The sequence below is a fragment of the Megascapheus bottae genome, chromosome 5 (genome assembly GCF_031878675.1).
Source record: "Megascapheus bottae isolate mThoBot1 chromosome 5, mThoBot2.hap1, whole genome shotgun sequence".
NCBI classification, from domain to species: Eukaryota; Metazoa; Chordata; class Mammalia; order Rodentia; family Geomyidae; genus Megascapheus; species Megascapheus bottae.
The window spans coordinates 7,388,061-7,400,271 of NC_143513.1; the positions used below are offsets into that span (position 1 = coordinate 7,388,061).

The following is a 12,211-nucleotide window of genomic DNA, read 5'->3' on the forward strand; positions in this document are numbered from 1 at the left end:
TAACATTTGAGCCACAGCTCCATTTCTACCTCGTTTGGAGTAGTTAAGTGGAAATGGGAGTCTCAGAGACTTTTCTGCTGCAGCTGGCTTCAAACTATAGTCCTCAGATTTCAGCCTCCTGATTATAGGCACTGGTGCCGTTTTCTCTCTTCGCATTTGGCATGTGTTACTATATTATTGTAAGTTTTTGTGCTAAACTAAGCTTTCTTCTGGTAATGTTAAAAGGGAAAGAGGTTCACTTGAAAAGTCTAGGGATTTCCTATTTCAGAGTCTCTAGGGTCAGCATCCAAGTTTGCCTGTTGATGCCTGTGGGAAAATTCAGAGAAGAAACAGAACTTAGCAATGTGATCTATCTCTTAGAAGTAATATCTCACTCAAAATTTTTGCCGTACATGTCTTTTAGTTTGGTTTCTCTAAATTGTGTCATTAAAATTGTTCTCTTAGTTGCTAAAAGTTGTTTTTAGATAGTATCTTCCCCTCAATGTACTGTTTACCTAATTTATGTAATTGTGACACCTTTGTATATCATATTTACAATAATAATTTAAAAAGTTTTTTAATGACAGTATCTTTTCTGGGCTCACACCTGTAAGCATAGCTACTAAGGACTGAAGGCAAACCAGGCAGAAAAGTGTATAAGACTCTTATTTTCTTTTTTGCATATATTTTTATTGTAATTAATAGAAGGGTTACATTATATTCACCATATAGAAGGTGCATTACTACACAAATATTGATACCCTTTCTCATATCTTGGTCCCAATTTCCTTCCCCCCACAGCCACCCCTCATCTTGTTTTCCCCCCTTCCCTATCCTATTCCAAATAACCAAATACGCATATATACAATATATCAGATAACAAGGTAAAATACTGTAACAATATGAGATAACCAAGGGACAACAAAAGAGATAAGAGATAACACAGTACATTAAAGACAACAATTACTCATTATATGGATTTTGTTTCTATATCCTGGAGGTCCTTTCATTTAGTGTCATACTAAATGGCCTTATGTATCCAGGTTTTTCTCTATGGTAAATCTCTGCTAGGAGAGTCCAAGGTTTCTACTGATTATGACAAATGAGGGAAACCATTGAGCCTATGTTCCTTTGAGTCTGGCTTACTTCACTTAATATGATTTTTCTAAGACTTTCCATTTCCTAACAAATGGGGCAATGTCATTCTTTCTGACAGCTGCATAGAATTCCATTGTGTATAAATACCACATCTTGTTGATCCACTCATCAACTGAGGGACATCTAGGTTGGTTCCATATCTTTGCTATGGTAAATAGTACTGCAATGAACATTGTTGTGCTAATGGATTTAGTATGTCCTTGTTTCTGGATTGTTGGGTAAATGCCAAGTAGTGGAATTGCTGGGTCATAGGGGAGCTCTATGTTTAGTCTTTTGAGGCACTGCTACACTGCTTTCCATAGCAGTTGATCAAGTTTACACTCCCACCAACAGTGTAGTAGTGATCCCTCCTGGCCACATCCCCTTTAGCATCTGTTGTTATTAGTTTTCTTGATTGTGGCCATTCTAACTGGAGTGAGGTGGAATCTTAGAGTTGTTTTGATTTTCATTTCTTTTATGGCCAGAGATGTTGGAGCATTTCTTCATGTGTCTATAGGCCATTCTATTTTTCTTTCTTTTTTTTTTTGCTAGTCCTGGGCTTTAGCTCAGGGCCTGAGCCGTGTCCTTGGACTTTCTCAAGGCTAGAGCTCTACCACTTGAGCCTCAGCACCACTTCCGGCTTTTTTCCATGCATGTGGTACCAAGGAATCGAACCCGTGTCCTCATGCATGTAAGGTCATATAGGATGAGACTAAATGAAATGAACTCTAGGATGTGGAAACAAGAGTTTTATCTTTGTGATTGTTGTTCTTAATGTATCATGTTATTTTCCATCTCTTTTTTTACCGTTTGGTTAATCTCATGTTGTTACTGTACCTGACTTTGTTTCTTGGTATATTGTATATATGTTTATTTGTTTATCTGAAATAGGGAAGGGAAGGAGGAAACCAAGATGATTGGGAAGGGGTAGAGGGAGGGAAACAGGAACAAAAACATAGGAAGGGGTATCAATGTGCGACAAGTTATGCACCTGCTACCTGATGAATGTAACTGTAACTCCTCTATATATTACCCCGAAATAAAATGAAATAAAGCCAGCCTAGAATGAGAGCCCCTCAGTTCAAGCACCAGTACACACACACACACACACACACACACACACACACACACACACACACACACACTCACTCACACACACACACACACATGGCAGTATTTTCTTCATGTTACTCCCTCCAAACATGCCAATGCCATAGTTAAGGAAGTGTCCAGAGCTTGCAACATCTCACAAACAACATAGCCGAGATCTCATTGGCTAGGCATGGGTAGGGGTGAGGGGCAGGAGTTTTGTTAGAGCCCATAGCTAGACAAGTAAACATTTCCAGTATGTGTAGTGCAACCTACTTTTCAGTACCTTGCCATGAGGGGGCACTGTTGGCCCATGCTGATCGTCCATGCTTTGAAGGTCAGTGTCTGCTAAGGGGCATCTTACACTTCCATCCACAAGTTTTGGTGAGAGAGCAAGATCTTAACTTCATTTTATGGGATATCAAACTGCAAAAGAGAAATAAGAATAAAGACTTAGATAAAAGAGAATATTATCTGGATTATAGTTATGCCAAAGACTCAACTTTCCTGATAAGGATATCAGAATTCATGAATCTGCATAATCATTCAATTGTTTTTTGTTAAAGTATTCAATATTTTGTTCTCTGGATTTGACCATGGGATCTGAGATTATTTAATACAAATATTAAAATTGATATTAAAATTTGTAAGTCCTGTTAGCTAGGCCATGGTGAAATGTACCTGATTGCCTCAGAGACAGAGAATCATAGAGGTTACTTCAAAAATGCTTTGTAAAGCTTAAATCTTAAAAAATTTCCGAGTAGTGATCCTTTTCACAGGGCTCTCAGTCCAGTTGGGCTCGCAGAGTCCACCCAGCTCTGCTCTAGTGTTTCCTCCTCTCTGCAGAAGGACAAGTACTTTTTACAACTTGTCATAACATGCCAGTCTCCCACTGCAGCAACTTCTTTATGAGGCTCACAAAACTTAAACAGCATCCCATTTGGTATGATTCCTGTCCACCTCTAAAGCTTGGTTTTTTCACTAGTTCCATCTTTACAGGCTATGCTCCCGACAAACTAGAGCATCCATTTTTCATTCTGCCACAGGATCCTTACACATGCTGACCCTTGCCATGTACAATTTCTCCTAGTTCATCAGTTCTCTCCATTAGAGGGAGATTTTCAGCCAAGTATGATGACATTCTCCTGCAATCCCAGTGCTTGGGAAGCTAAGGCAGGATGATCATCAGTTCAAGGCCAGACAAAGCCACAATGCAAGGCAGGGAAACTTTCCTGAGCTAGTCCTTCGTGTTCTACGATCTCAAAGACACTGTGCTCCTTTTCCTTCCTGGGTAGAAATCATTTCATCTCTAAATGTTTATTTCCATAAGTTTACTGCTGTAAGTACACTCCACATGCTTAGCTTAGTACTGGAAATAAAGTAAAAATAGATATTAAATAGGTGAACCATGATTTTGGCCTCTCATTAACAGGTAGATAAAGTTCATCTAAAAAAAATCACTGTACAAGTCACCAAATCTCTTTTCTGCATAAAGTCAAGAAATCATTATTGTTCTTTTTGTTGTCATCATTGTTGTAACATTTGCTCTTAGGGCACAAGGTAATGGAGTGTAAGCTCTGGGCCCTATTGTTCTCATCAGCATCAATCCCAATATAGAAGCAGGACAAATACATTAAAATCCTGTTGCTCTCCCAGGAATGTGCTTCCAGTGGACTCTACATACGTACACGCTGGGCGTGCTAACACACGCCTGTAAATCCCAGCTATTTGGGAGTCAGAGACAGGAGAATCATGGATTAAGGACAGCCCATGCAAACGTTAGGGCAAAAAAACCCCACACAAACAGAGAGCAAAAGTCTCATTTGCCTGAAAAGCTTGAGACATTGGATTTAATTCTCAGTACCAGAAGAAAAATAAAGAAGGGAAGAAAGAAGAATGACTGCAGGCCCATATGCTTCTCTCTCTTCAGGTTTACAGAGAGCAAGTGCAAGAGCCCCCTCACCATATCGGAGAGACTTTGAGGCCAAACTCCGCAATTTCTACCGAAAACTGGAAGCCAAAGGATTTGGACAGGGTCCTGGGAAAATTAAGTGAGTGCTCCAGTGTTCAGCAGTGAGTTCAAAGGACAGACTTTCCCAGCCAATGATCCCCTGTAGATTTCTGTGGTTATTTTGTGGAGATTGGGCACCGAATGTGATAGCGCTTAAAGGAGTAAAAGGAACAAAAGAGGGAGGTGGAGGGGAAGATGAAAGGTATTGAAGAAGTTGGAAGAAATGCAAGAAAGAGAAGGAAGGAGAAAGGAAATTGAAAGACAGGGAAGGAGGAAGAAAAGGAAATATAGATTGCAGTCAAAGGCATGTACTAGATCTTTTTTCAGAAAACCAAGAATCTTGAACTGAGTAAAAATAAACTAATCAATTAATTCAAAGCTTATATATCCTTTTACTTGTTCTGGGGCAAAACCTCTTATTCAATCTCATAGGTCCTCTGTGAGTTTGCAATTGAAGAACAAGTAAAAGATATACAAGTTCTTGTTTTGATTTTTTTTTCTCTTTCAGTTTATTGTTTTTCTTCTTGAAAATCCCAGCCCAGATTTCAGAGTTTTAATTAAGGAACTCCCTCCTAATTGGATCTTAAAGTACTCGGCTGTGATAGAACATACCCAATACATGTTCCCACATCAGCCAATGTTTGGACAAACAAGGGTTAAGTCCATCAAGGACCTGATGGACCCCAGGCCTGCTCTGTCATCTGCTGTCAGAGGCTGAGTCATGAGGCCAGATACCTCTGGGTCCTCCTGACTCATTTGTGTCACTGTCCAGTGGTCCGAGCTCAGACCCCGCCCTCACAGGAGCTTCTCCTTCTCAGGCTTATTATTCGTCGAGACCACTTGCTGGAGGGAACTTTCAATCAGGTGATGGCCTACTCCCGGAAGGAGCTGCAGAGAAACAAGCTCTACATCACCTTTGTCGGAGAGGAGGGGTGAGACACCATAGGGGTTGATACAGACACCTCAGTGTGCACAGCCCAGACCCCCGGGATCAGGGGTGAATTTTCTCAAGAAAGAGCAGGATAGCTAGAAGCCTTTACCCCCAGGTAACCTTGATCACAGCCTCTACAGAGGCCCTTTTTTCTTCAGGTATTGCTCAGCTTTAGGCTTTAGGCTCTTCAAAAACCTAAGGTTATTGGCATGTCCTAGAGTCCAAGATTACATAGCCGTAAGTATGCCCCACGGGCATCTAACTAAAAACAAGCCTCATCTTTCCAAAGTGCCATGCACAACTGCATACCAAACCTGTCATGTGCTTTTGTATTTTTATAAGATCATGGCAATCACTTAAGTGGCCCATTTAAGGGGGAAATGAGATTGACTGGAACTCTTTTTGAACACACACACACACACACACACACACACACACACACACACAATTATTTTATACCCCTCTTAACAAAGGCCATCTGTGTGTTTTGTCTGATAGGTATTAAGTGATTAGAAGAAAGGATTTATTGCCATTAATAAACCAAATAGATACCTGGCTAATAACATCCTCAACCAAGTACTGCCTCCTCCTTTTCTTCCATAAACTGATGCCCCTGCTGGGATCCACTGTAAAGAGTTGAGATACCCTCTGCTTTCCCCAGACCTCTACTCTGAAGAGCTTGCTAGAATTTGGATGGGAGATGTTATTTCTGACCACAAATTGACTGTCCTCAATCTGTGCTTCCTTTGCAGGCTGGACTACAGTGGTCCTTCCCGGGAGTTTTTCTTCCTTTTGTCTCAGGAGCTCTTCAACCCTTACTATGGACTCTTTGAGTACTCTGCAAACGACACTTACACAGTGCAGATTAGTCCTATGTCTGCATTTGTAGAAAACCATCTTGAGTGGTAAGAGCTATCATCTTTGCTTTCTTATGGCCAGCAGCACTCTTCTAAGGTCACTGCATGTAGAGCTTTAGGCCAGATATTAGGAGTGGTGATCAGAGTGGATAGCAGAGTGGATTAGAAACAGGAATGGATTGAACACTTAAATTACTAAGGACACCAGTAATGTAATAACTACAGTGTTACAGACTAAGAAGACACAGGTAGTTGGGTGTTGGTGTAATTCTAACTACTCAGGGGGATGAGATCTGAAGACTGTGGTTCAAAGCCAGCCCAGGCAGCCAGTCCTTGAGACTTTTATCATCTTATCTCCAATTAACTACAAAAGGGCAGACATGGAGATGTGGCTTAAGTGGTATAGTGCATAAAAAACATGCCTCAAGAACAGTACCTAGAGAAGGAGAAGGAGGAGAAGAAGGAGAAGAAGAAGAAGGAAGAGAAGGAGAGGGAGGAGAGGAGGGGAAAGGAGGAGGAGGTGGCAGAAAAAGAGGAGGAGGAGGGAAAGTTGGGGAAGGGAGGAAGGAGGAAGAAAGAAGAACAAGAACAAGAAGATAATTGGCGGTGGCACACGCCTATAATCCTAGCAACTCGGAAGGCTGAGATCTGAGGATTGGAATTCAGTCAGCCCAGTCACTGAAATCCATGAGTCCCTTACCTCCAATTAGCCACCAGAAAACCAGAAGTGGTGCTGTGGCTCAAGGGGTAGGGTGGTAGCCTTGAGCTGAAGAGCTCAGGGATAGCACCCAGGCACAGAGTTCAAGCCCCATGACCGACAAAAAAAATAAATAAATAAAAATAAAAAAGAAGTTAACCACTGCCACCACCACACAGGTAATGATGACAATTTCCATAAATTCACCAAGGTCTCCAGCAGAGGGCTCTCATAACAATTCGGGGTTTAAGTTGTTTGGCTCTGGAGTAGTGTCTTAAGCATCACCTCTGTTCCTTGCTGTAAGGTAAGTCTGCTAGGTCAGATCATTGCTAAACATCCTGACTTGAAAATCCAGAATCTCCGGTTCTCTGCCGTTACAGCATTCTGTTCCCACTTACTGCTTTGTGTAAGAAGATAGCTATCAGTCAGTTCTGGGCAACTTGTGTTCAAGATGCCTCCTGTGTAGGTTTTAGAAGTTTCCAGAAAGCTGCATGGGACATAGAGGATTCAGGCACTTTCCTGTGGCATAACCATGGTGTCCAATTTGAAATGGTTCCTGACTCTCATTGTATGAGCTCCTGAATGGAGAAGGAACTGGATCTCAGGCTCTTCTGCGACATGGCCTATTTGTGCTGTTGTTGCAGGGAGCTGTTGGGGTGATAAGGGGTCCCCTGGGTTTGAAGCCCAAGCCCACAGAGCTTTATCAGTATAACCCACCATGGCATCCAGACAAGGGAGCATGGCTTCCCTCTGAAGTTCTTGAACTGAGATAGTGTCTCCACATCAAGTGCTTGGCACAAGATGAATCAGAGCTTGTCCTTTGTCCCTCCCCTTCCTGTAACTTGTGGATAAGTGGTTGATGAAGTCTGTGAGACAGAATCACACAGGAAAAGGCAGGAGAGCAGGCAAGACATCACAGAGGGGTTGATAACCCCAAATACTGACTGACTGCTCCCACTGTCTGGCTCCCAACGTGAGAATAAACATGTGTGATGCAATCTCTTTATTGTTTCTTATTAGCTTAGTAACGTGAAATTGAAAATAGAGTCTTAGACACTTATGAACTTAAATCAATACCTTCATCAAATAGGACCATGCTAGCTGTTGTGGGTAAATCTTCATATCTTCATTAATTTAACAATTAAAAATTAAGCAGATGAGCCAGATGCTGGTGGCTCACTCCTGTAATCCTAGCCTCTCAGGAGACTGAGATCTAAGGATCACAATTCAAAGCCAGCCAGGACAAGAAAGTTTGTGAGACTCTTAACTCTAATTGACCACCAAAAAACGGGAAGTGGTGTGTAGCTCAAAGAGCTAGCCTTGAATGAAAGAGCTCAGGGACAGTGTTGAGGCCATAGGTTCAAGCCCCACAACCAACACATACATACACACACACACACACACACACACACACACACACACACACAAATTAATCAGATACTGTATGTTGAGGGAACAAAGACAAACTGATCAAGATCTCTTCTCTCAAGAAGCACCAAAGGTAAAAATATATAAATAAACCAACAATCAAAATATCTTAAATGTTACGTTATACATATAGGCACACACATGTGTTAGCCTGAGATAGAAGCATGATGCACATACAACTAACAGCGCCGTTATTTCAATACTCCATCACAAATCAAACATGCTGAAAGTTCAACATAGCCAAACCACTGGTCATCTTAGCTTAGCAACTTGGCAGATGATGAAGAATTGTTTGCTGCTTCTTGCGATAATGTGGCTGTGCTCCCCACCTCCACACAGCACTGACAGAGTCCGACTGCCCAGAACCACGCAAGCCAGCCAGCTGTGGCAAGGAGAGAAATCAATGTGAAAAGGATGGGTTCTGAGGGATGTGCATGCCATAGAATGAGAGCCTCAAGTGCTCCTGGTGACATTGTACAGAGGGCATCAGGACGCAGCAGGGCATCCCAAAGGAAATGATGGATGCTAGTACATTTCCATGTGGCCACAGGGGAAGGTACACTGGACCTGAGGCCTGCACTTCTGAGAAGTCACCCACTGGAAAGCCTCTGCAGCCACTTGCCGTTGGGAAAGTAACTCTCCAGCCATCCAGCTGTCCTCCACTGGCTTCATTTCCTTCCTCTTGTCTCGTGCACTTGATTGTGTGAAGGAAAGATGTTGTGCGATCCACTGGTGCTATGAGAATCAGGACATTCTCTGGAGACCTAACACCCAATGACTTGCAAGTGCTTGTATTTCATCTCGAGGTCTTGGCCTTGCCCCCATGCTGGTTTTTTTTTCTACTACCACTCCTACTCGTGTGGACACTATTTGCCATGTGTCCTGGAAATAAAAATATAGGTGGCTTTTCTGAAGCAACTCACCATCTAAATGAAACTTGTGTAGGCTGAGGGTCTCATTTCAGCACTGGACAATTTACTGGATGGTAAGTTGTGAGGAGGTAGACACCAGCCTTCCCTCTCATTCTAGCATTCCAGGCTCCAGTTCAAAACACATCCATTTCTGGAGTCCTCCGCTGGTGGGGAAAAAAAGCCTAGACTACAGAGCCACCCTGTACCCCCTCCCTGTGAAAAGCAGTAGTAGATTGTATCATGAAGTTCCACATGGCTTGGACAGTTTTCTTATCAGCATCTCCTAATGCCAGAATGAGAAACCAGTTTTCTTCCCACAGTCAAAGCCATGGCTGTGTGAATGGAGGTACCCATACAGTCTTCTTTAGCTTTGAACAAGAAGCCCATGTGAGGCTTTGGGAGAGCCTGAGGAAAAACCATGATGCTGGAGTTAGTCATTTTATTTCTCCTACCAGCAGTCATTGCGGAACAACTAAGTTAACAGGAAACTCTCAGGTATTGCATTTTCTGAGCCCTGAGTACTGAAAAGTGCTGTGTCCAGCACAGCCGCAAAGGCAAGGGAGCTGGAGAACTCCCATTTGGAAAAATGGCTGTGAATTTTGTACACAGTGTTTACAGCAACAGGGGAACAGTAGATACTGTTGTAAGACTGTCCCTTGTAGCCAGGAGGCCCATGAAATGGAAGAGCCCAGAATCCCAGTTGTCAAATCAGATCTCGCAGGGCTCCCTGCCATGAGATGCCTCCTGACTGCAAGCAGGGCAGTGTGGCCTCTGCCAGCTTCCTTACTCACCCTGCCAGATCTCACTAATATTCTCACCAGCCTTCCATGACAAGGAAGAGGATAATCTTCCTAACTGTGCGTCACTCACAAGGAAACAAAGACCAGAAATGAACAGTGTTTATCGTGAGCCCGGGGCACTCCCTGTGAAAACTGGAATTGACTCTTGATGCAAGACAAACCATTGGAATCAAGACTGGAAATTGTTTTTCTGTCTTCATCATTCTGACTGCCTCTGCTTCTAGAGCAAATCTAAGATGCACCAAAGTCTAAGTGGTTTCTTCTCTTCCAAAAAAAACCCACCCCAAAGTGCCAATTCTAGGCATTCTGTTTGCATCATTCCAAGAAGTTACTAAGGGGCAGGCACTGGTGGCTCACCCCAGTAATTCTAGCTACTCAGGAGATCTGAGGATCACGGTTCAAAGCCAGCTTGGGTAGCAAAGTTCTTGGGACTCTTGTCTCCAATTAATCACCAAAAAACCAGAAGTGGAGCAGTGGCTCAAAGTGGTAGAACATTAGCCTTTAGTGAAAAAGCTCAGGGACAGAGGCCAGGTGCTGAGTTCAAGCCCCATGACAGGCTAAAAAAAAAAAAAAAAAGGACTGTGACAAGTCCATGACCATAAGTGAGAGGATTTTTCTGAATCCACAATTCATCATCATGTCAGAATCTGATGATGACTGTCCCTTCACTTTCTGAGTGAATGTGCGCTTTGTATTTGTCAGTCATGGTGGCAATTCCCTGGTCTGCTTTCCTCAGAGCTCACAGTAGACTTCTTAGCAAAAAGAGTGAACGTTACCAGCTTAACGGACTATGCAGCCAGAGGAAAATTGCATTTGATTCCTATCTAATTTGAAGACGCATAAGAAAAAAGTTTTTTAAAAAACTTCAAAAAAATTGAATTGGTTTTATACATGCTCTAGAACATAATAGAGACAATGTAACAAAGTCAAGATACCTGGAATAGTTGAAAAAAAATTTTGAGGGGGGGACTTGGTTGTGTTAGACCTGGGGTTGAGTCAAGGTCTGGGTGCTGTCCCTGAGCTTTTGTGAGCAAGGCTACCACTTTGAGTCACAGTGCTACTCGAAAACTTTTTAATCAAAACTAGAATGCTGATGGAACTGTCAGCATCAGATTTGCAAGTAAAAGTAAGATGCTTGGTTTTGAAAAGTTAGTTTTTCAGTTCAGGCAAATCAGAGGTGGAAAAATCCATAATAGACATTGCAGAGAGCACTTACAACTCAGACAAAAGAGGGGAGAAGGAGGAATAATCAGTAAGTTTCTATTGCTGAGACAGATATTGAGAAAGCAAAGAAGTCCCAATCTCACCTTCAAGGATCTAGTCCCAATGTCTTAACTTCCTTCCTAAAGGCTCTGCCACTCCCAGTTGTACCACAAACAGGTATCTAAGCCTTTAACTTATGAGTCTTCAGAGGACGTTTGACATCCGACCATAAAGATTTGCCTTCCGCTTTGAAACTGGCTCAGGACAGTATTCCCATAAAGCTTAGAAAAATCAGGAACGGTATTCAGAGAAGAATCAATCCAGGCAACCAACCATGTACCAACAACTCTCAGTCCACAGTCTAAAGGAGGGTTTCAGCTTTCCCTTGGATCAGGGAAATGCAAATTAAGCATTACTTTGTGACTGCCAAACTTGAGAAAATGTTAAGGAATTAGGGTCTATTTTGGGAGGAGACACAGATGAAAGAATGCCATCATGTGTTGCTGGTAGATACTTGAACTTCTCTGGATTTTTGTGATTTTTAACACCATCCACAATACAGCCTAAATCTTTTTAAGCTCTTTGGTCCATGCTATCTCACGGAAGCTTTTATTTCAGTTTAATTTGTAAAAGACACAAACCCCCAGAACCAATGTATCTGCTCATCATCAGAGAGATGGTCAAATTTATAACAGCAGATCCTCACTGCACAGTAATTGGAGGCATAAAATCTAAGTTCATCTGGCCAGTCACTGGTGTCTCATGCCTGTAATCCTAGTTATTCAAGATGCTGTGATCTGAAGATCGCAGTTGGAAGCCAGACCAGTTTTCTAACCACCAAAAAGCCAGAAGAGGAGCTGTGGCTTCAATGTTAGATTACTACCCTTGATCAAAAAAGCTCAGGAACAGGGCCTAGGCCCAGAGATCAAGCTCCAGAACTGCACACACACACACACACACACACACACACACACACACACACACACACACACACAAAACTAATTAAACCTATCAGATAATGGAGAAATTCCTCAAAAATTTGCTGAGCAAAGCAAAAGCAGAACCACATGAACAACGCTACTCAGGAATATAAAAATCTGACCCCCATATATATATACATATATATACTTACATATATAATATAATTACAGTGGTATGTGATTAAATG

The 12,211-nt window shown here is 42.2% G+C and overlaps 1 protein-coding gene across 1 annotated transcript in view; it reads left to right on the top strand.

Moving 5' to 3' along the window:
- The window catches only part of Hecw1 (HECT, C2 and WW domain containing E3 ubiquitin protein ligase 1), a 277,245-nt gene that overhangs the window by 238,069 nt on the left and 26,965 nt on the right, over window positions 1-12,211 (top strand). Inside the window, exons 21-23 of the mRNA XM_090332620.1 lie at window positions 4,136-4,256; window positions 5,035-5,148; window positions 5,900-6,052. Coding sequence (XP_090188746.1) covers window positions 4,136-4,256; window positions 5,035-5,148; window positions 5,900-6,052 — 388 coding nt within the window. The remainder of the gene's footprint in view (window positions 1-4,135; window positions 4,257-5,034; window positions 5,149-5,899; window positions 6,053-12,211) is intronic.